General features: G+C 33.5%; 1 protein-coding gene across 3 annotated transcripts in view; it reads right to left on the reverse strand.

The window, feature by feature from the left end:
* The window catches only part of LOC129756521 (tetracycline resistance protein, class C-like), a 43,491-nt gene extending 21,626 nt beyond the window's left edge, over nt 1-21,865 (reverse strand). Inside the window, exons 1-4 of one of the 3 annotated variants that reach the window (XM_055753432.1) lie at nt 21,636-21,865; nt 3,983-4,129; nt 3,687-3,912; nt 3,171-3,615 (exon numbers count right to left, since the gene is read on the reverse strand). In XM_055753432.1, coding sequence (XP_055609407.1) covers nt 3,171-3,615; nt 3,687-3,828 — 587 coding nt within the window. In that variant the 5' untranslated portion in view covers nt 3,829-3,912; nt 3,983-4,129; nt 21,636-21,865. Of the gene's footprint in view, nt 1-3,170; nt 3,616-3,686; nt 3,913-3,982; nt 4,130-21,192 lie in introns of all 3 variants that reach the window. The other 2 variants (XM_055753434.1, XM_055753433.1) reach the window with 2 other exon arrangements.
* Between the last annotated feature and the right edge of the window lie 4,205 nt (nt 21,866-26,070).

Here is a 26,070-nt window from a genome sequence, read left to right on the forward strand (position 1 = left end):
AACAATTATTAAAAATTTGGGGGCCCTACATTGTTTTTTTCACTATGATTTTATATTAAAAAATGAGTATAATAAATATCAAGAAAATCATCTTTTTCAACCGGGAAAAAACTTGGGAAAAACCGGGAAAAACTTTGGAATTTCAAAACGAAAAAATGCTAGCAACCCTGGCTTAGAAGACAAGGATGCTATCCTCTTGGCCACGATCTGCTGGCGGGTTTATCACATGCTTTAACTTCTCTGTGATTTAACTTAGTTTTTCAGTAAAATAACTGTATGGTATTCATAATGAACGTAAACACTATCAGTCATTTTTCGGGGTTTCTTTTGTTGATTTTGTTCGGTGATGTTTTTTTAAAAAAAAAATCGCTAGTTTTACGTTTCGGTCTACTCTATTCGACCATCCTCAGAAACTATATTTATTACAAATAAATTTTGAAAGAAAAAAATTTTAAGTTACAATTTTACAAATCTGATTAAAATAATTATTAAAACACAAATTGGGAAACACTCACAAAAAGCAATTTTTCCGCCTGCTAGGGCCGTCTCTCTGCTCTAACTGGGCGTCTATCTATTGCTGCTGCTGCTGCTAGTTGTCATCGGGGCGTCTTATTTTTTAAATTTTCAACGCGCTCTCTTTCGTTCTCCTCTCGCAGTTTAGTCCAGAGCCCGTTGTATGCACTGGATACTCCTTTGGTGTCGATCTGGAGATTGACCGCCTGGTTTCCCCGTAGTTTGATGTGTAGTTTCTCTGCTATCAATCGGTGGGATTTGTGGCAAATTCTCTCCAGAATTCGCGTTTTGTCAAAATTAAATTTGTGATCAGCGTCGTCTTGAAGCGCATGTTGCGCTAGGCCAGTTTGCGTATTCTTCAAACGGATGTTATTCTCATGTTGCTTCGTTCTTTTCTCCAGGGTTTGAGAAGTTTGACCAACATATTCTTTCCCACATGAGCATTGAATCGAATAAACAACATTCGTTTGTTGCATTTTGGGGATGGGATCTTTAAGTTTTGTGAATATGGTCGATTTGACTTTATCACATGGCTTAAAGGCGGCGATCACATCATGCTTGCGTAGTATTTTTGCCACTCTCTCGCTCAGGCCAGGAACATATGGGATGGATGCCATCTTCGGGGGTGCTGATTCGACGACGCTGCTGGATTCGAGCGTGTTGTACATAGAGTGGGTCCTTTTTTTCAATATTTGGTGTACCATTTCTGGTGGATAGTTATTATTATGCAGGATATTTTTCACTGAGTTGATGCTAGTGTTTCTAGTTTCGACATCCGACAGTTTTAGGGCTCGATCGATTAACGCATAAGCCGTGTTTTGTTTATGGGTGAATGGGCTTTCGGAATAAAAATCCAAATATCGCCCGTCGGGTTGTTTCGTGAACCATTTTTTCTTTATTTTGTTGTTTGTTCTCGTTAGTGTCATATCAAGAAAGCGGATGGTTTGCTGTTCTTCTTTCTCAAGTGTGAATTTGAGCGTTCCATGAGCTTTATTGAATTCATCAAAAATCACATCAACCTCAGCTTCTTTTGCAACAACAAAACAGTCATCCACATATCGTTTGTAGACAGTCAAAAAAATATTTTGCTGTGTTAAGTTATCGATGCATTTTTGTTCGAGTCTCTCCATGCAGATCGAAGCAATACACCCAGATATGGAAGAGCCCATAGGTACCCCGTGTATTTGTTTATAAAAGTTGTTGTTGTATTTGAAGAACGAAGAATTCAAAACAACACTAAGCGCATGCTGGATAGAGGCTAGGGAAAGGGTTGTATATTTACGCAATCGGTGCCATTGGTCCTCGATGAAGTCATACGCACTCGCTGCTGGTACGTTCGTGTACAGTGAGACTACATCCAGCGAAAACATCACACAGCCTTCGGGGATTTCAACCTTTGAGATCTCATCTGCAAACACGAAGCTGTTCTTTACGTGATATTCTGTTTTGCCTACGATGTTGTTGAGAATTCCTGTTAGGTATCGTGCCATGCTGTATGTTGCCGATCCGATTGTGGATACCACCGGTCGGAGGGGGCGATCGGGTTTGTGTATTTTTGGCAAACCGTAGATTCTTGGTGGGTGACAGTGAAAGGTTTGTAATTTGGTCTTGGTAAAATAATCTATGTGTTGGTCTCGGTGCCACTGCTCCACAATTGTGTTGATTTGTTTCAGTATTTTTGTTGTGGGATCACTATTTATTGGTTGGTATGTGGTAGTGTCCGAGACCAGCAAAGACATTTTTTGGCGGTATTCTTGAGCCGTTAGTATCACTGTTTTGTTACCTTTGTCAGCTTTGGTGATGTAAATGTCGTTGTTGGTTTTGAGATACGCGCGGCTTTTTACAATATCTCTTTTGATCCACTCCGTTTCTTTCGATCTCGGTTGGTGTTGGTAATTTAGGTGGTTTAAAACAGCTGTTGCCACCTCTGCTCGTATGTCTTCTGCTTGTGGTTTTTTTGCGATTGCGCTCTCAACGTCGAAAATTTAAAAAATAAGACGCCCCGATGACAACTAGCAGCAGCAGCAGCAATAGATAGACGCCCAGTTAGAGCAGAGAGACGGCCCTAGCAGGCGGAAAAATTGCTTTTTGTGAGTGTTTCCCAATTTGTGTTTTAATAATTATTTTAATCAGATTTGTAAAATTGTAACTTAAAATTTTTTTCTTTCAAAATTTATTTGTAATAAATATAGTTTCTGAGGATGGTCGAATAGAGTAGACCGAAACGTAAAACTAGCGATTTTTTTTTTTAAAAAAACATCACCGAACAAAATCAACAAAAGAAACCCCGAAAAATTATATCCAGCGGTGATCGAAATCGTCGTGAACACTATCAGTCAGTAATTTTTTTAAAAATATATACATTCATTTTATAAAACAAATAAGCTTATTTTGATTTATGATTTGATACAGAATTTTTAACCATAAATAAAGCCGTTTAAAGCATCAAAGTTTGATTACATATATAGAAACATAGAAATTAGTTCCAGCGTTACAAAAAGCATTCCAATATTTATCAAAATGGCAAACAAAATTTGATTTGATAATTTGAAATTTTCAGTACGGGAAAAATTGCGCTCAAAAATTCATGAAGATCCTATCTGAGAGCTATGAATTCTTTTGATTAAAGATGTTGGATATGAAAAACCAAGACTTACTTGACAGCACGATTCTTCTCTGAAGTGACATCGGTAATGTAGCAGAAAACTCCCGTAATCAGAGCACAATTGCCCCCAGACAGCGATGCCGGAATAAAGGCCAACGTATAATACCACGGATTGATGGTAAAACGGGTCGATAGGAAGCAAATAACCGCCACCGACGAATACGTCAAAAAGGACCCGATGAACGTCGAAAGCAGAATCGGCTTGCGGCCATACTTGTCGGACCACGGCCCAATGAACATGCTGCACAGGGCCGGTATGATGGAATCTATCAACGATCTGGCCATCAAAATGTTAGCCGTGTAGGGCTGCACTTCTCGTTCCAGCTCCTGGATTTCGACGGTTTCATTCTCGGTTCCCAGCTGGAGACAATCGGTTTCGTTGAATCCCAGTGTCACTGTACACGTTTGATAAACCACCTGGTTCGTAAATACGGCGGCTGAAATTGAAAAATCACCGAAAACACTCGATTAGTTGCGTGGAAAAATCTAAATAATTATTCAAACTTACAGGAAACATTCCACGCATAAAACAGTAAAAGTATAGCTGGTTCAAGGATGAAAAATCGGTACTTTTTCTCAAATTTGTTTTGATCTGCATTAGGCGCGTTCGGAAAACTATCCAGATGCGTACTAGTTTCACCTTCATCCATCCTGCGTGAAGATTATTCTTATCACTAGCCACTGAGCTAGTGATAGTACAGGTTTTGGTCCGGCTGGAGAAAGACCTAATGATACTGGTGATGAGAAAAGACAGTATTAAATAATCAGTTAGTTTCACAGCTGATTTTCTTATCATAAACTTACCAAGCTTTTTTTTTGTACAAAGTAGGTAATACGCAGCTCGAGTGGTTCAAAGTAGGGTTCGCCGGTTCGCACTATCAACAACGTTGGAGAGCAAGGTGCTCATTATAAAACTATTAGATTAGTCGCGGATGCCGGCTGTGGTGTTGTCTGGAATGTAAAGGGTAATCAATGTTATATTTTGTATCACTAATTCTAGTAAGTACTGATGTTTTTATGGATTACAATTGTCGAATGTGAATAAGGAATTCAGAAAAATCCTACAAGTTAAATTTTCATTTTTTTTTTTGGTTTATGTATAAAATTCTTAAAGCGTTCAGTACTTAAAATCTTTTAAAATTACATGCACATTGTCGCTCGCTTGTTCATGAGTAATTGCATGAGCATTTCAAAATGCAGATTTTCTTCGTAGTCTAGTTGGGCAAATGCGATTACTTCAATTTGTACCCCGCGCAATCCAGGTAATAGATATAAAATTTTCAATAAAAAAATTTGGACAATATCATCACAAATTTGAACGAAATCTAGGAATTAAAAAAAAAGGACGAGTGGAAGAAATTAACATTAATTTAATTTAAGCATTATTTTTTTTTAACAAAACTCATCATCGTTTTTTTTATATTAATTTTAACGATATTCTTTAAGCAAAAATTTAGTTTTCAGACGAATATACAGGGCTAGAAGTTGGTCAATTTTTAGTAACTTTGTAACTTTTTTCAAACTGGTCACTCACGAGTTACTTTTTTTTTCGAAATTTGGTCACTAAAGCCACTATTTTTTAATGATTTCCTTAGCTTATTTTTTTTTTAATTTTTTCTTCTTTCCTTTCCTTTCGGGTCCTTCAGGAATTCACACTACCTAAATTGGGAGAATGGCTCGGATTCAGTAAATGATGAATGAAATGTTTTGTTTTGTTTTCATTATTGTTTTGTTTTGCTTGACTGCTTGTTCTGTTGTGCGCTTACACTTAAACATATTTTGAATGAAAATTTGAATTTAAACAAAAATCGTTTTTCACCTTTACATTTTTTTTGTTTATTTGTGACACTTTACCAAAGTTTTGGCATTCGTGTCAAGAAGAAAAGTATTATTAATAAATTTATAACGTAAAATATTTCCTCAAGGGACACTCTTACAACATGTTTAACCAAGATTTGAAGTGTTATGACTTTTAAAGCTTGAATTTGTTCGAATACAATTCTTAACTTAATTTACAAAAAATAATATCAAAATCTGCCCTTAATCACATGGCAGGTAAATTCCATGCTATTATAGCTCTTGTTTGTATTGAATGGAAGGTAAACTTGTGAAAAGTGACTCAATTGAATCGAAAATATCCGATATTTCATTTCAAAGTTTAATTTCATCTAGACATTTTGGATTCATTTGAAAGATTGGTAGATATACATAAACATCAATTTAAGATTTCAAAACCAATTTGATGTTTTCGATAACTTGCAGTTATTTCTGTACCTTTTTTTGAGGTTAACTGATATATTTTCTACAATATTCCAAGAAATTTCTGAGGTGTTTCTTGGATCTGATTTTTTTTGAATTGTCGTGATAAAACATGTGTGAATATTTTTTAAAAAATCTTTCTTTTTGAATCTCATTTTTTTCTCTAGTAAATCTTTCTAATGATCGATATGTGAATCATGCAATAAAGTCTGCAGTGAATCTCTTTGGAAATGTTTCATTTTTGAAGGAAATTTCTCTTTGAGTAAGTTTTAAATTTGAAAAAAATTATTCAACTAAGTCTTGTAAAATGTTTAGCATTTTCTGTGTTATTTGAATCTTAAGACAATTTTTCGCTAAGCTTCTTTGAATCGTTGTCAATTTTCTGTCAACATTTTGTCGTTTATCTATTTTCAATCTTCTATCATCATTTTGTCACTTTTTCATGAGGACCTTCTTATTTTCAATTTCATGAAATGAAATTTCTGTAAATGTTAATCTTAACTTAATTTGAATTACACTGCCGGCCAAAAGTTTGGGATCACCCACTAAAAAACATGCTAATTTTGATCGTTCATATCTCAGCCGTCTTAGGACATATTGCAAATCTTCTGATCTTTTTTGGAAGATAATGAGCAATAGCTATTTCGGAGGTATTTTGCCCAGAAATAATGTTTTAGTTTTGCACCTAAAACTTAACCTAAAGTTAGAATATTTTTAGAAAATCGCACTCAATATTCAAAGCCGATCATCTCGGGATAGGGTGGACCAAATTTCAAAATTTGAATTGCATTAGAATCCTTATTCTATACTTCTTAAAACACAATTAAAAAATTTTGTGCAAAAATTTAAGAATGTACTTTTAATTAATAAAATAGACACTTAAGTTATCGTCCAAAAGTTTGGGATCACCCCTCTAGTATGGTGTATCGGCCAAAAGTTTGGGATCATTGTTTTAAAAACATGCAAATTTAACTCATTCATATCTTTCTCATCTAACATCGTATTGCAGATCTGAAGGGTGCATTTGAAAGCTTAGGAATTTTTGTTTTTTCATAAATTCATTAAAAAATTATATTTCAAATTCATTACCATAAAAAATTCAGAATCATAAGTGTGAATTAAAAAAAAAAACAATGAATTTCAGTTAAATTTTTTATAGTTATCACTTTAAAATTTAATTTTTGTATGAATTTATAAAAAAACGACAATTCTTAAGCTTTCAAATGTACCCTTCAGATCTGCAATACTATGTTAGATGAGAAAGATATGAACGCCCCAAACGGCCCAAAATTTTGGCCAATACACCATACTAGAGGGGTGATCCCAAACTTTTGGACGATAACTTAATTGTCTATTTTATTAATTAAAAGTACATTTATAAATTTTTGCACAAAATTTTTTGATTGTGTTTTGAGAAGTATAGAGTAAGGATTCTAATGCAACTCAAATTTTGTCCACCCTATCGCGCGATAATCGACTTTGAATATTGAGTGCGATTTTTTGAAAACGTTCTAACTTTAGGTTAAGTTTTAGGTGCAAAACTAAAACATTATTTCTGGGAAAAATACCTCCGAAATAGCTATTGCTTATTATCTTTCAAATGAGATCGGAAGATTTACAATATGTCCTAAGACGGCTGAGATATGGACGATCAAAATTTGCATGTTTTTTAGCGGGTGATCCCAAACTTTTGGCCGGCAGTGTATATTCTTTAAACTTTTCGTTGAACATGTGCTGGTTTTTCATTTGAATTAGTAGATATCTCACATATAACAATTTTGTTTAAAATTTTAGGTTCCTGTTAATTTTTTTTCGAATTTGGAATTTTTTTCAATACAGTTTTAGATTTTTTCAACTGTTTTATTGACATTGAAATAATTTTGAGTTTGGATATATACACTATAGAGTAAAGTTTCAAAATTATTGGATTATTTTTTCAATGAAAATGAATAAACTCGAAGTTCTTGTTTTCCTTAGTTGTTGTCCTCTTTTGTTCAATGTATTGCTTTTCTATTAGTGAGACCAAGAGTCTTTCAAAAAATGTTTTTCAATTAACAGAATTGTCTTTGAAGCGTTTTATTTTAGCTTTAAAGTCATATTCTAGTTAGTTTTCGTCTTGACCTGGTCATTTTCCCCTAATTTCACTTCAAAGTTACTATTTTGCCCTACTTTTTTACCGCATGGTCGCTTCTAGCCGTGATATAAGATTAATGGACTTCTCAACTATAGAAATGATTTTTTAAAAACCTTCTTGAAACTCTCGTAGCTGGGGTGGTCACGTTAGGGTGGTCCGTTTTTTCCAACTTTTTTGAAACCTAGCTCCCATTCCTCTCCAATCAATCATTTATGATTGATCAATCAACCCTGCAAAATTTGTGCCCATTCGAATAACTCTAAGGCGACCCTCAAAGATCTTCAAATTTGTATGTAGCTTCCTATAGAAAAATTTAAAAAATTTCAAACACAAACATCATAATTCATTCTAATAATTCATTGTTGGTGGGAAAACTATAGTTCATAACAAAAATATTCTCATAAGCTTATGATCTTAGTTTTGTCTTGTTATTTAACATACAAAAAAAAATTTCATCAATCATCAATAATTCACTCAATCGTAATCAATTTGCAAATCATAGCTTGTAGGAAATCATGGTCCACCTATATTTTCGTGTTCTTATAAACATTCAAAGCTAAAAATACATTTTTCCTATCTGTAAACTTTTCTTATACCAAATGAAAAGTTATGAAAAAATGTTGTATCAATTTTATTAAATACGATAGAGAAATCTATAATTCCTGTAGAAGAAATTTTGCCAAAACTTTCACGAGCCAGGTTTTTGAAACTATTCGATCATAAACAACTCTCTTATTTAATTTCTTCACCAGAAAATGCTTGCAAATAACCAAATGAATTATGAAATTACTATTTTAGGTCAACTCGTAAACTTTGCATGACTTTTGGTCATTTGGATTTGGTGGACCACAATTCCCTGCCATTTTTCAAAATCCAAAATAAAATCTTTTTAAAAAAGTCTGAACTGGGGAAAGCATTTAATTTAAAATAAGTAAAAATACTAAATTTTACGTTAAAATTTGAAAACCATACCATTTATCATATTATCTTGTATAATAATATATTTTCATGTTATCTTATATAATAAAAAAGTTATGAAGCAAAGAAAAAAAGTGACCCACGATACTCCACTTTCCCCAACAATCCAACAATATTCAAAAATCTGTGAAATCTTTGTATTTTTCCAAAATTCTGTGATTCGGTGATGAAAATTTGCTCGAAATTCTGTGAAATAATGGATTTTTCTGTGATCATGGAAACCTTGGCAGGTAGTAACCTTTAATAGAAAAAATACAGTTCTGCAGTACAGCTAGATATTTCAGATAACTGTTTACTTTACATTTCATTAGTAAAAATTTTTGCAAAATCAAACATATCAATATTTACAATATTACAGCAGATATATTTTATGTTTTCGATCGTGGTGAGATCCGAAATTATGGGAAGTGTTATTTTCACTGCGTCGGAGAAATTTTTAAATTTATTTATTTATTTTATATTTAAGTGGTTGAATTGATTCAAAACTTTCAAAAAAATTTAAATAGCGTATTTCTAAATGTTTCAATCATGAAAAGTGATCGTCAGGAAAGGAATATTTAAATAAAGTAGTATCGAGAGCCATATTGGTTTTTTTTGGTGACGTCACAAAAACGAATGTATCGAAAATTTATATGCGAATGGCACAAATTTCAAATAAAAAATCACGTTCAAGAACGAAAATGAATTCCAATTTCATTTTGATTGTGTTGTATAACCTCTATTTCACTATGTTATCAAATTGTTTTTTTTTTGTTTTTTTTTTTCATTTGAATAATGAATGTCATCTTGAAGTTAAAACGTGCAAAAAAGAAAAAAAAATCAGCTTCAAAAAGGTCTAGCTGGTAGTTATTGAGTGTTCAACTGATTGTCATGATTTTTATCCAACCAGTTTACCATATTCAATTCTTATGTATGTAGAACAATTAACATCAAATAATGATTGTTGACTCGATTTACTAAAATGCCAATAAATAATTGTGGTTTTGTATAAAAGTTTGTTTTTTGATAACTTTATTGTAATAAGGATCTTAAACTGCACTGACTTGATCATTTTCATTGAAGACTTTGAACTAATTTTAAAGTTTTGCAAATTTCAGTAGGGAAAATCCACCATTTTTTCGAACTTCGATGGGTGATTTTATATAACATTACGCGAAAATCCAACTATTTTCGTACCTTTCTTGAAGAGCAAGAATCCTGCTAGAAAAAAGTGTTTTAAAAGTGGAAAATTTCGACTGGAAAAAATCTGCGATAGAAGGGAAAACGCACTTAATGCATTTATTAGTGAGTTTGAAGTAGGGAAGTGAGCTTTCAAAGAAATTTTTTGGTTCCGTTATTCGTAAGTACAAAAGTTTGTCTAATAAGTTCTTTTATGTTTACCATCAAATCTCTGGAAAGGGTAAGTTCCAAAAATTGCATGCATTTTATAATAACGTTCTTTCTTTAAATTTTTCTTTCCTAGAGCGAGCAATGGCGTTATATCCATAGTCAATGACCAGGATGGGAAGCGAAGAAATTTTATATTAATATGTGCTAAAATTTGGTATTTCTTTGTAAAATAACCCCATTTCCACCCACATAAGAAATATTTATCGAGGATCGGAGTCCAGGAGAACACCACTTACTAGCATTTGTGCCTCGCTCGTTCTTTTTTCCGTTTACATTAGATGAAATATTTCCAGTTCGTATTTTCGTTTGATGATGATTTAAAATCGGATGAACATTGTATTTATAGATGATTGAAAAATAAACAACATTATGTTATGTTCGAACTTCGGTTCAAATGTTTAAAACACGATTCATTTAAGATAGCACGTTTACTCTACCTGAAGATTGTGACTAACAAGTGAAAATTTTATTTGTCTCCCTAAGCAACTCAAAGTCAAGGCATACTTGATACAATTCGCTGCCTCGGTAGCACACTAGTCGTCCTAAAATTTCTTATTTGTTACGAATCATGTGCAAGAATTGAGAATTGAACAAGGATTGGTCGATCTTGGATCGATCTTTGCGAGATCGATCTTTTGAACTCAAATTTCCGATTTTTGGATCGATTCTTTAGTCTTGGAAAGATCGATTAAATCGGCTTTTTTCGCTCCAATCTTCCGATCTTTTGAAGTTTTTTTTTATTTATTTCGGAAATTTTCAGAATCAGTTTCGTACAGAATTTTGATACCTGGCACCATCCAAAAGAGTGCTTTCTCTTACTGATGCATGCTTCAAATAGAATCAAGGCCAACATAAAAGACAAGATTTTTATCTTTATATCAAACATGCATTCTAGATTGCCCGGATTTTTCAATAAAATTTTGGAGATAAGGCCGGACCCCAGATGCTCGGATATTATGAATAAATGCCCGGATTTTCTTGGTTTTATTCATAATTTTCGGAAAAAGGAACAAAAATATCTAACAAACGGTTTTGTGAAAGTTTAAATCATTTTAATAAATCAATTATTTTTTCGTATGCCTTAAACATTTGATGAACATTGCATATTTTTCGAAAAAAAAAAATTTCAAATAATTTTTTCCACTTTTTACTTACATTTTCGGATTATTGTCTGGCATTTGCTTAGATTTGCCTGGTTTTTGAAATGAAATTTTTTTTAATCAATTGCCTGATTTATGCCAAATTTTCAGATTGATTGCCTGTAATTTCCCGGCCCTGCTTTGTGCGAAAATAATTCTGGAATGCTTACTTTATATTTGTCTAAACTCTTGAGGAAACGTGAACTTTTTTCGAATGCTCAAGTATTTAATCGAAAGTTCCAAAGAAATGGCACTTGAAAGCTCACTCAGATTTTAATTAAGTATTCATAGCAATCTACTCAGGTCAAGAATAAAGTTCTTATCGAAATTTCAAGTATGATAGTTGAAGCTCGATAGAAGGCTGCTCAGCGTTGTGAATGAGACCACAATAAAAAATATTTATAGGAAAATAAAGCAAATAATTACATTTCTCAAAATAAATTATAACATTTCTAAAAATAATATTTTTATTTTGCCTTTTTTCTTAATGAAATTAAAAAAAATTGGACACTTGAAAAATTGGACTTTACCCTTCCAGATGATAGCTGAATACGTTATCTTTGTATCATGACCTGTGGCTAAACTTATGGTGTTTAAAAACACACTAACTTGAAATGGTTCAATTGTATTTATCATTCAAGTTACAACATTTATACGTATTCCTTTCTAACGCACTTACAATTTGAACTTGTTAGTATGTTGTATGGAGAAAAGCATATATTTTTTTCAATGTTCTTAAAACTCAACAAAAGTTGTGAAAAGTTGAATATTCTGATGTTGAACTTTAAAACAAGTATTTTTATTGCTTACTAGCTGATCCCGCACGAACTTCGTTTCGCTTTTAACTTTAAAGCGGATAATTTTGTATTTGGTTGGTAATTGGGACGCATTTTCACGGAAAAATAGCTTAACATATTAAAAAAAAAATAAGAAATTGATTGACCGTCGAAAAGAACACTCGTGTACAAATTTTTGTCTTTTTCGGATGCATAACAACGTAATTCTGTCTAAAATATATTAAAGGTAATTGAACGACCCCTTTTCTGTCGTCTGATTAAAAATTTGAATTCATAAATCAATCGTCCGTTATGTAAAACACCCGTGAATGATTTTTTCTCTGGATTTCACGCATAATAAAACAATTATTGCTGTTTAAAACATTAAAAAGTAAATGTGGACGACCCCTTTTTTCTGTCGTTTAAAAGAAAGTTTGTTATCAGGAATCGATTCCTCGTCCTGCAAAACTCTCGTGTTTGAATTTTTGTCTCGATATGATGCCTAACAACGTAGTTTTTGCAAAAAAAAAATCGAAAATATTATGGACGACCCCTTTTACTGGTTCCTTGACAATTTTTGAGACGTGAATTCAATTACATGTGCTGTGAAACTCCCATTTGCACATTTTCATTATAATCCGATGCATAAACAAGACAATGGAGCTCATTCTGAGAGTAACGTAACGTGATGTGCTAAATTTCACATCGTTGTGCCGACTCCAGAAACCACTCTAGGCTAGAAGTTTCAGCTCAAATGTCCTGAGAGCGATTTTTGGGGCTCATTCATACTAACGTTTCTTCTGTGAAACATTTCCTGGAGTCAGGATAATGGAGTGAAATTTTGTGAGTCGCGTGACTCGACTCGCAGAATAACCCCCAATATAGCAAAACAGTGAACAGATATATGGACGACCATTTTTGCCGAACCCTGACTCAAGATTTGAAACCTGAAACAATTGAACGTCCCTCAAAATTTCTATGTGGGAATTTTCATCTTAATACAATACATAATAACGTCAATACCGCAAAAACATTGAACAGTTTATATGGAAGACCCCTTTCGCAGAATTCTGAATTAAAATTAGACTCCTGAAATCAATTACTCTTTCCCTGAAACTCCCACCTATAAAGTTTCCATCTTTATCCAATGTACATATTTAAGCCAAAATAGTGTTAATGTGGACGACCCCTTTGGCCGACCCTAGACCCTGAATTTGAAATCTGGAATCGATTGATCGTTCTTACAAATACTCTTGTGCAAATTTTCATCAAAATAACGCCAATATCGCAAAAACATTGAACAGTCGATATGAACGACACGTTTTGCCGACCCGTTCTACAAAATTTGATAACTGGAATCGATTGTCGATGCCGATCCCTGACACAAAATTGAATACCTGGAAATTCCAGGCTGGAATCAATTCCCCATCTCTCATAATCCCCATGTGCAAATTTTTATCTCAATCCGATGTATGATAACGTCAATATCGCTGAAACAACATTTGTGTTGTATGGACGACCCCATTCAAATGGGGTCATCCGAAAATCTAAAAACATTTTTTATCATTCCTGGTCCTAATGAGTACCCAAGCCGAATTTCAGCTCTTTAAATCTTAAGGCGGCTGAGCCTATTGAAGACATAAATTTTTTTAACACTTTTTTTTTGTATATACCATCATGTCACCATCTACCGCCCAGTTAAGCGGTTTTTCAACTTCAAACATGTGTAATAAAAAAACGACGGCAGATTTTTATTCGCTTTCTTTTGCAATACATCTCAAAACTGCTCTAGTTTCATTAAAAAATTTAGTGGAATGCGAAAAATGTACGCTTTTCAAAATAATTAACTAAACTTTGGGGTGTTCCACTGGCCCTATTACCGCCCACTCGACTTTTTCGGGTATCGATATTGTTTTCTTAAGGAAAAACTATCTAACAACACGGAAACTGTTCTTTTTAGTGTTTTCCATGTAGCGAGCTGTCAAAACCATATTTTGGATCTTGAGAGAATACATTTTGTGAAATTTTTCCCGCAAATTTTGTACAAATTTTAACAAAGTGCGTTGACTGACAAAATGACGATTCCCAGCAAACAGCCTCAAGTAACCGGTTACTTTCAGCGATGAAACATCATTTTCTAACATTATCCAACTAAATGCTTCTTACAATTTACTCATTTGACACAATACTTGCGTTAAAAACAAAGAAATTGTGCGTGACCGGTCATTAGGAACCCACACATTTTTTTATACACCGCCCATCACTGAACGCTTGAAAAAACAACAACTATTGAAAAAATCGAAAATTTTCCGATGCAAATCTATTCTACGAAAATAAAACTATCGTTTCTAGTCGATTTTAGGTCAAATAGGTACTATCTAGTAAACAAAAACCCTTTTTGCCCTAGAAGTACAGTAATGCTTAGTTCGCTAACAGGCGTCGAATTCAAAAATTTGACCGGAAACCAAAAACCAAACATTTTATTCCTGGCTATAGTTAGCATAATTAAGTGATGTTTTTTCAGTGAAATGGTCGAACAATGATGCCGACACAGAACACAGGTCTTATTTTTGAAGAAAACATCCCAGTTTTTTAAAAATACAAACAAAAGTGTGATTTTGGGCGGTAAATGATGTCTGGGCGGTGAATGGTGACATGATGGTAACTGTAATCTTAAGAAAATTCGAAAAAATATATCCACATGTCCAACAACCTATGGACCAAGGTTGCCGAAATCACAGAAAAATCTGTAATATCACAGAATTTTGAGCAAATTTTCATCACAGAATCTGTGTCACAGAACACAGAATTTTGAAATTTTCACAGATTTCACAGAATTTTTAAATTTTGAATGGATTTCCGAAATTGTAATTTTTTTGAACACTTTTAAATTAAGATTTCTTACTTTAAATAAGAAAAGTATAATAAGATTGGTAATGGTAATTGATTTTGCCCATCTAAAATGTGAAAAAGACCCAATTTATCATGAATTTTCTTTGAAATTCAAGGAAATAGCACCACAGAAATCCATCACAGAATTTTTGGGTAAAATCACAGAAAAGCAGAATTATTTTTCTCATAAACACAGAATTTTTTTCGGCAACCTTGCTATGGACATCAACTTTCTTAAGCACCAAGCATTTTCTTTTTTCGAGCTATTGATTACAGATCTACAGCTTTTTCCGAATCTTTTCGATTGTTTTCTTTGACCTTGAATAACATGAAAACGAGTGATTTTAGCTAAATATTGTCTGAGTATCATATTTGGGTTACGTCACAAGGTTTTTAAACCTATAAGGGTACGCCAGAAAAAAAGTTACAAGCCTACAAACTTCCTTAAATGTCATATTGACACTGTAAGATGATTTGGGTAAAATGTACCTCATTATGATTAATGAAAGTTTTCCTGGAAAATTACAGAATCAGGCTTATTTCCAAAAATCAGGATGGGCATAAAAAATAAAGCAAATCCTTAAAAATCAGGCGCATTGGCAACCCTGGTAGGAAGAAGAACGCGAGAGAAGAGAGGAGAGTCGTCGGCCAATAAAGATATAAAAACTCGCGCTGCCTCTCGTATGCAGGGTTGCCAATCTTTTTTTTTTTTTTAATCAGAGAATTGGCGCAATGAAAATCAGGCAAAAGCAGGCTACGATAAAGTAACGGAAATTTCGATAAAAGTGATGACCTTTTTTTTGGTCACCGCTCCTCATTTTCTTTCTAATATGTGTTGTGATGCTACTTGGTTGAAGAATTCTACTAAATCATAGGATCAAAGCAATCGAAAGCTTCCCTTTAACTCCCTTTTTTTAAAAAAAGAATTCTAGGGAATCTTTCGATTGCTTTGATTCTGCCACATTTCCACTTTTTCAATTCAGCAATGGTACCTAATCCAGTTCCTTACTACGCATTTTTCATCACATTCGCAAAAATCAGGCAAAATCAGGCATATTTTCAAAAATCGGGCAAATTCAATGGCTTATCAGGTGTTAGGCAGAGCCTCGAAAAATCAGGCAATACCGGAAAATTTAGGCACATTTGCATCGGCTCATATGTCGTCAATCGAAATCGAACCAAGATGGAACTGTAGTTTAAACAGAAAGTTTAAATAGTAAATAACAACGAGAAAATTAAAGTAGCGTATACAGTGGACTGAGTCGATTTGAGGTCATTTTTAAATTTCTCAAACCCTGGGGTCTTAAAAGCTTCGTCTTGGTCCAAAACTTATGTAACGTTTACATGAGTAAATTTGAACTTTTAGGTTTGTATGGGAAAATTGAATATTTTGTACTGAAAAATCAACATCATTTTTGTCTCTCCTGTGGAACCGAACAAGCTTGGGGTTTTTGTGCCAATTTATAAATTTCCTAAAGGAAATTTTCCGTTGAACAACTTTGTCCAAGACCATAACTTCGTATCTTATTAGGCAAACAAGTTATTAGCTGTTTAACAGGGGTACGTCTTTTTGAATTGATAAAATAAATTCAAATGACATCACTGCTGGAGCTTCGCAAAGTATTGCATGAAAAGTAGTCATGCAATACCTCGCTAGGCACACAGCAGTAATGACAATTGAATTTATTGTTCATCGATGCGAAATGACATATCCCTGTTAAACAGCTAATAACTTTCTTGTCTAATAAGATACGAAGTTACGGTCTTCGACAAAATTGTTCAGCGGAAAATTTCTAAATTGGCACAAAAATCATAAGCTGGCTCGGTTCCACAGAAGAAACAAAAATGATGTTGATTTTTCAGTACAAAATATTCAATTTTCCCATACAAACCTAAAAGTTCAAATTTACTCATGTAAACGTTAATTTAAAATTCTGCAAAAAATCATGGATGAGTTTTGGACCAAAACGAAGCTTTTTAAACCCCAGGGTTTGAGAAATTCAAAAAATGACTCCAAATCGACTCAGTCTAGTATACAGTTTAAGTGAGTTAGTCTTGTCTGGTGCTTTGCTCCGACGCCTTGCTCCCAGGTCCAACTGCCACAGTCGACCACAGGCGATCAGGGTTGCGTGGTTGTCTCTCGAAATCCATTCCCACGACTCCCACGAGGAGAGCGAATAAACATCGCCAATCAGTGGTAGTTTCCCAAGCGCTCACAGTGACCCGGCCTTGGTCAGACAGACAGTCTGCAGACCTGCCTTCACTGTTTGGCAACCACCAGGGGTTATCAAAGCCTAGTCCCAGAAGGGGAAGGGCAAACAGTGGTTGTATGCCAAGACCACCTAGACCAGTGGTTTTCAAAGTGGTCCCTACCGCCCCCTTGGGGGCGTTGAGATCTTCCAGGGGAGCGGTGAGCTCAATATTGAAATTTGGGGGGCGTTGGAAAGGCTCAAGGGAGCGGTGAGGTCGTAATTCACGAATCATAAAACACCGTAGATTTGAAGATTAGACTTAAAATAACAGCGAGTAAGTTCGATACAAAAAATGAAATAACTTTACAAAACTAGGCATCAGGTTGAAGACTAAAACATCTATGATTTCACAGAGATGCAATAATTTTTTTTTTCCAGTATCTCAATAATTATTTTTAAATGTAACTAAAAGGTTTTTCTTTATATTGTCACTGATTTTGTAAACGCTCTACAAGTTGATCTTGTTTGGTAAGATTATATTGGGTTTTACTAAAACAAGAATAATTTTAGATGACAATGCTTGATAATCTTTAAAATGTTTTATCTCAAAAAATCAGTCACACAGAAAATACCTTCAAAAAAATCTGTATTCAAAGGTGTCATCTGTGATTTAGTGATAGACATTTTTGAAAGAAAATATGTAAGAATTATTTTAGATAAGAGAATTTTTATTTTTAGTTCTTATTTGTTCATCTCTATTTCTATCGATTAAAAAAATCAATTGTGCCATCTGGCATGGATAAACTTTTAATCTTTTCGGTTATTACAAACACCGCCTGGATTTAGTTATTAGAATCGAATTTAAACTTTAAGACCCCTGAATGCTGCATAACTGTGAACAGGACTCAAATTCAGATATCAAGAAATAATACTATTCTTACGTTATTTTACCGGCTTGACAGTATTTAATTTGTATTCAATAATGCAATTAAGTCTTCAACACTAATGCAAATTAATGTTGAAAAGAAAATATTGTTTAACAAAATTTTAGATACATGATTTGATATCAAATTAATTAATCAGTTTAAGTAAGTGTCCAGGAATCTTTATATAGAATTAAGTGTTTACCGGAGGTTTGAAGCAATATGAGGCCTTTGTAGCCAAATGGTTATAAGTAAAGGTTGCCAAACTACTCGGTATTATCCGGGTTGGCCCGGATATTTAGTTTTCTTAGTTTTTTACTCGACAAAAGTCCGGTCCGGCCTTCTTGCCCAGATTTCATTGAAAAAAGCCCGGATTTTGCCCGGAGTTATTCACTTCATTTGCCAAAACAAACAAAATAAAAACAAATTGTGTTGTTAAAATTTTTATTTATGCGTCCAAAAAGAAATTTTCTTGAGCAAATTTTATGGAAATAATCATGAAAAGTTTTTTGAATGCCTAAATAAAATACGGTTGAAAACTGCTGATAAATTATGACGGAAATATTTTTTCTTGATTTTTTGTACTGATACTCCTGGGTTTTGACAAAATTTGCTAGGATATTACCCGGGTTTTGGTCGACAAATTTTGAAATTAAAAATCAATGATCCAGATTTTTATTTGTTTTTAATAGAATGTTTGAAAATTTGCCCAAGGGGGCGTTGAGCTTGAAAATTTTGCCAAAGGGGGCGGTGTGTGAGAAAAGTTTGAAAACCACTGACCTAGACCAACCCCCTATCCTCACAATACAGTTCTATGGCTTTTCATAACCACAACAACGGCACGGAACGCTTTCCAGATGACCAAAATGTGAAACGAATATTCCAAAGAAGTTGGATCCGTAGGTGTTCAGCGTTCATGGCAAATATATGGATGAAGGTGCAAATTTTCATTAGAAACGAAGAGAAACGATCTGTATTCCATTTTCAAAGGTGATGGAAAGTATAAGAGAAAGATGAGATATCAAAGAAAGAAAGAAAGAACGTAAGCCGTAAATATCGAAAAATATACAACGGCTCACCGACGGGACTTAAACCCGCACTTTAAGTTTCAGTAAGAAGGCGCGTTATCCAACTACACCACGGGGAACGTGACGAAACCGGCTCCAGCATGCGTACATGTCGAGTTCCATCGGTCAACTGCTTAATCTTCTATCGATACACTCCAAGTATATCTTGCCCGATAAATTAAGTAACAAACATTTATTATGGTGATTAATCTCTTCATAAAATGAAAAAAAACTTTGGCTAAAAAAATCAAAATAAACACGACATCATAGCAGTGGTAGTTCACTTTCAGACTAGCGACCGTACCGTTTTTACAACCAAACCCCGGTTGTAATGAAAGCGATGATAACAAACTGAGAAGGCTACACATCGATAGATGCGTTTCTGAGATAAAGGGAGTTTATCTGAGTGATCACATATCATACCTTTGTTCGTTCACACTGCAAGTTTCCCGCTTGTGGGGCGAACCACGCTTGGCCTACTAATGTGTGGTGGTAGATGCAACTCATTTGTGTCTACCACTTCAAAGTAGTTGGCCCGTGCCGAACCAAAATTTGATATGTGATGGTGATGCTTCTAAATAAATTTTACCCGCTTATTTTCACCATCTTTCATTCTTTTAACTTTCTATCCATCTATGAAATTTCATAATCTTAAGATGTCCCTACTAAAAAGGACATCACTTTTCACCGATAAAGCCGATAAATTAAGTAGGGGAGATGGGGGCATAATGACCACCTTAAGGAAAACGGATATTTAACCATAGAAAATAGCTATAATATGGAGGTTACATTATTGTTTCGTGTTCAGACACTTGAAAAGCCTATTCCCTAACGGGCTGAAACGTGAAAAACTAAATGAAAACGTTAAAAAATGCATTTTAAAAATTTTTGCCAAAAGCTGAAAACCAGCCACTGTGGAGGCATAATGAGAACCCCCCCTGAGGCAGTATGAGCACCATTAATCAGAGCAAGATGTGCGTTTTTGCCGGGGAATCTAGCAGCGAATTCAATTCGATGAAGTCAGGTGAGTCGTAGATTCATCAAACAAAGATATAACAAAATAATCTAGATCTGTTTGTAGAATACAAACAATTCACGCACGGTCATACATTAAGTGCTTTGTTCGGAGGATGATGCTACTAGCCGTATAATGTAACAATAAAAAAATCGATCATGAATTGTGAATGGACAAAAATCACCTCGAACAGAAATCTAACTCTAGTTTTTTGATTGCCTCTCCGACACCTTACCAATAGGCTAAATCGTCGGATGAAAACTAGTCAAGGTGTGGCGCTATAAATCAATTTTAATTCGCTGCTAGATTCTACGGCAGAAAATGCTCATTATGCCTCGATAATATGGTGCTCTATATGCCCCTAGTCAACAAATTTAAGTAAAAACGTGTTTTAAAATTGATAAAAGTGAAAAATCAAAAATTTTATGATGGTAAAAATTGAGAAACAATGTGTACATCATGTTGCAGTGCGTACATTATAGATCAAGGTTATTTGAAGATCATAAGAGCTTATTTCGTGGTGCTCAAAAATTATAATATTTTCGTAACTTGAGAACCAAGCTAGTTTTTTTTTAAATATCTCTGGAAAGATGATAAGGAGATTCCTTTTTTTGTGAAAAATTAATACTATAGGAAGTACGAAACAAATCCTCATGAAAATTTATTTAAGAAAATACGCACTTTCGTAGAAAAGCGTAGTTCTCATTATGCCTCGGGTGCTCGTTATGCCCTCATCTCCCCTAACGATATTATTTTTTAGCACTTTTAGCAACATTATTGAGATGAGAATACCCTGTTGTAGTGGAAACGGACTTCCATCGAAAAAATGCTGAACTTTATGTTGTATTCTGTATCACATTGAATTTCTCATTATTATTTAAGCTCATATTACATGTGTATATCAGATTATAGGTTTCGATTTAAATCTAGACGCATATTATAATACACAACTGCGCTATTACTCTTTTTTTCGTATTAGCTACAGCGATAAATACGATTCGCTTAAAAATGTTTTGTAGTAAACAACTTTATCTCATTCTCGGAAAACAATGTGGTAAAAATGTTTATGGAATAAGAACATTTGTCCATTCTCTCATATTTTTAAACTCCAAACAAAGGTTGAAGATCAACGCCCACAAATTGAATTTATTATTATTACCTATTATGATCATACATTGTTTGACGCTAAGATTTGGAGTTTGACTCACCACATTGCAGTTTATATCACTCTTATGTATAGCGCAACTTACTGTATGACTCAAGTCAACAATCCTTGCAAATTTGAGAAGTATAACTATTACAGTTTGAGCCCAATCCGAACATGGTTCTGGACAACAAAACTACTAATTTAATGCTTCTAACTTCGCCACTTGATAACGGAAGAAAGTTTCACTTTGTTCACAGATGTCGTACAAAATCACTATAAGAAACCCCTCAAAGTTGTCTTCACCTGCTTTGTGAATCTTTCTTAACAACAAAGCGTGTACACATTCACTTCCAACATTGGCGTATCGTATATCATACCAACACGATAGAGCGGCTCACTCACAAGTTTTGAATGATTGTGCAAAATGCATAGAGAAAACATGATACTAGAGGATAGCGAAGTCTATCCCACAGAACGAATGCCCTATCCCGACTCGGATTTCGACGAAGACAATCAAACGTCAACGGCTGTTATCAACAAACTAACCCGTCATCCGCAGACTCGACCTTGGACAAACTCACTCCTAAAGTTCTACAATCATCGGCATTATTCGGAATGTGTTTTCATTCTAGCTACCGTTTAATATGAGAGAAAAATTATTCCGCCTCGACCACACAAAAAAACGAAATCAAAACAAAAACAAACAAATGCAGCGAGCGAGCAAATTTAGAAGCTAGGGAGGTGTAAACACAAAAGTTCGACCGACGTTTGACAGACTCTGTCCGATACTGCGGCTGCCTTCGGGATGTTTCTCTGTTCAAGACTACCCTTTCACCAATACGTGAAAACAATGCAACAAAACAAACTGGACCTAATTTACTTCCCTAGGCGATGCGACGTTTTATGTCGCGCGACATGGAACGCCACGCTGATATGCGACACGGTAGGGGTTGAAACAAATGTGTAACCGTTTTCTTTTTTGGATTGAGTTAATCGAATTAAAAAGAACGAAATCTGATTCATCTACCGTTCATAAAAACTAATCGAATCTTAACCCTCTACAACCCAATTATTTTTTCGCAGAAAAATTCACAGAAGCTTAGTTTTATGATTACATACAACGGTTGTTCAAAGGAAAAATTTATAGATAACCATTTTTTTGGGATAGTTTACCCAAATTGCATAATTCCAGGGGCGAAGGAAATTGAATTTGAAATCTGTATCTGAAATCTGAAAGAAAAATCTGAATCTGCAATCTGAATTTGAAACTGTATCTGAACTCTGAACTCGAACTTGAAATCTGAATCTGCAATCTTAAATCTGAATCTGAGATCTAATTATGAAATCAGAATCTAATTCTAAATCTAAAATCTGAAAATGAATTTGAAATTTCTAAACCAAAAATTATAATCTGAATCTGAAATCTGAATCTGAAATCTGAATGTGAAATCTGAATGTGAAATCTGAATCTGAATCTGAGATCTGAATCTGAAATCTGAATCTGAAATCTGAATCTGAAATCTGAATCTGAAATCTGAAATCTGAATCTGAAATCTGAATCTGAAATCTGAATCTGAAATCTGAATCTGAAATCTGAATCTGAAATCTGAATCTGAAATCTGAATCTGAAATCTGAATCTGAAATCTGAATCTGAAATCTGAATCTGAAATCTGAATCTGAAATCTGAATTTGAATTCTAAATCTGAAATCCGAATCAGAAATCTTTATCTGAAATCTGAATCTGAAATCTGAATCTGAAATCTGAATCTGAAATCTGAATCTGAAATCTGAATTTGAAACCTGAATCTGAAATCTGAATCTGAAATCTGAAATCTTTATCTGATATCTGAATCTGAACCAGAATCTGAAATCTGTTATCTTCAATCTGTAATCTGAAATCTGAATCTGAAATCTGAATCTGAAATCTGAATCTGAAATCTGAATCTGAAATCTGAATCTGAAATCTGAATCTGAAATCTGAATCTGAAATCTGAATCTGAAATCTGAATCTGAAATCTGAATCTGAAATCTGAATCTGAAATCTGAATCTGAAATCTGAATCTGAAATCTGAATCTGAATCTGAAATCTGAATCTGAAATCTGAATCTGAAATCTGAATCTGAAATCTGAATCTGAAATCTGAATCTGAAATCTGAATCTGAAATCTGAATCTGAAATCTGAATCTGAAATCTGAATCTGAAATCTGAATCTGAAATCTGAATCTGAAATCTGAATCTGAAATCTGAATCTGAAATCTGAATCTGAAATCTGAATCTGAAATCTGAATCTCTGAATCTGAAATCGGAGTCTGAAATCTGAATCTGAAATCTTAATCTGAAATCTAAATCTGAAATCTGAATATGAAATCTGAATATGAAATCTGAATTTGAAATCTGAATCTGAAATCTGAATCTGAAATCTGAATCTGAAATCTGAATCTGAAATCAGAATCTGAAATCTGAATCTGAAATCTGAATCTGAAATCTGAATCTGAAATCTGAATCTGAAATCTGAATCTGAAATCTGAATCTGAAATCTGAATCTGAAATCTGAATCTGAAATCTGAATCTGAAATCTGAATCTGAAATCTGAATCTGAAATCTGAATCTGAAATCTGAATCTCTGAATCTGAAATCGGAGTCTGAAATCTGAATCTGAAATCTTAATCTGAAATCTAAATCTGAAATCTGAATATGAAATCTGAATCTGAAATCTGAATCTGAAATCTGAATCTCTGAATCTGAAATCGGAGTCTGAAATCTGAATCTGAAATCTTAATCTGAAATCTAAATCTGAAATCTGAATATGAAATCTGAATATGAAATCTGAATTTGAAATCTGAATCTGAAATCTGAATCTGAAATCTGAATCTGAAATCAGAATCTGAAATCAGAATCTGAAATCAGAATCTGAAATCTGAATCTGAAATCTGAATCTGAAATCTGAATCTGAAATCTGAATCTGAAATCTGAATCTGAAATCTGAATCTGAAATCTGAATCTGAAATCTGAATCTGAAATCTGAATCTGAAATCTGAATCTGAAATCTGAATCTGAAATCTGAATCTGAAATCTGAATCTGAAATCTGAATCTGAAATCTGAATCTCTGAATCTGAAATCTGAATCTGAAATCTGAATCTGAAATCTGAATCTGAAATCTGAATCTGAAATCTGAATCTGAAATCTGAATCTGAAATCTGAATCTGAAATCTGAATCTCTGAATCTGAAATCGGAGTCTGAAATCTGAATCTGAAATCTTAATCTGAAATCTAAATCTGAAATCTGAATATGAAATCTGAATATGAAATCTGAATTTGAAATCTGAATCTGAAATCTGAATCTGAAATCTGAATCTGAAATCTGAATCTGAAATCAGAATCTGAAATCTGAATCTGAAATCTGAATCTGAAATCTGAATCTGAAATCTGAATCTGAAATCTGAATCTGAAATCTGAATCTGAAATCTGAATCTGAAATCTGAATCTGAAATCTGAATCTGAAATCTGAATCTGAAATCTGAATCTGAAATCTGAATCTGAAATCTGAATCTGAAATCTGAATCTGAAATCTGAATCTCTGAATCTGAAATCGGAGTCTGAAATCTGAATCTGAAATCTTAATCTGAAATCTAAATCTGAAATCTGAATATGAAATCTGAATCTGAAATCTGAATCTGAAATCTGAATCTCTGAATCTGAAATCGGAGTCTGAAATCTGAATCTGAAATCTTAATCTGAAATCTAAATCTGAAATCTGAATATGAAATCTGAATATGAAATCTGAATTTGAAATCTGAATCTGAAATCTGAATCTGAAATCTGAATCTGAAATCAGAATCTGAAATCAGAATCTGAAATCAGAATCTGAAATCTGAATCTGAAATCTGAATCTGAAATCTGAATCTGAAATCTGAATCTGAAATCTGAATCTGAAATCTGAATCTGAAATCTGAATCTGAAATCTGAATCTGAAATCTGAATCTGAAATCTGAATCTGAAATCTGAATCTGAAATCTGAATCTGAAATCTGAATCTGAAATCTGAATCTGAAATCTGAATCTGAAATCTGAATCTGAAATCTGAATCTGAAATCTGAATCTCTGAATCTGAAATCTGAATCTGAAATCTGAATCTGAAATCTGAATCTGAAATCTGAATCTGAAATCTGAATCTGAAATCAGAATCTGAAATCTGAATCTGAAATCTGAATCTGAAATCTGAATCTGAAATCTGAATCTGAAATCAGAATCGAAATCTGAATCTGAAATCTGAATCTGAAATCTGAAATCTGAATCTGAAATCTGAATCTGAAATCTGAATTTGAAATCTGAATCTGAAATCTGAATCTGGAATCTGAATCTGAAATCTGAAATCTGAATCTGAAATCTGAATCTGAATGTGAAATCTGAATCTGAAATCTGAATCTGAACTCTGAAACTGAAATTTAAATCTTAAATGTAAAATCTGAAATCTGAATCTGAAATCTGAATTTGAAATCTGAATCAGAAATCTAAATCTCAAATCTGAGTCTGCAATCTGAAATTTGAACCTGAAATCTGAATCTGAAATCTGAATCTGAAATCAGAATTTGAAATCTGAATTTGAAATCTGAATCTGCAATCTGAAATTTGAATCTGAAATCTGAATATGAAATCTGAATTTGAATTCTGAATCTAAATCTGAAATCGGAATCTGAATTTGAAATCAGAAACTGAAATTTAAATACGAATCTAAATCTGAATTCTGAATCTGAATCTGAAAGCAAACCCAAAATTTGAATCTGAAATCTAAATCTTAAATATGAATCTGAAATCTGAATCTGAAATTTGAATCTGAAATCTAATTCTTAAATCGAAATCTGAAATCTGTTTCTGGAATTTGATTCGTAAATCTGAATCTGAAATCTGGAATCTGAATTTGAAATCTGAATCTGTATTCTAAAATCTCATATGTGAAATCTTGAATCTGTATCTGAAATC

Source organism: Uranotaenia lowii, chromosome 3 (assembly GCF_029784155.1).
Source record: "Uranotaenia lowii strain MFRU-FL chromosome 3, ASM2978415v1, whole genome shotgun sequence".
Classification (NCBI taxonomy): Eukaryota; Metazoa; Arthropoda; class Insecta; order Diptera; family Culicidae; genus Uranotaenia; species Uranotaenia lowii.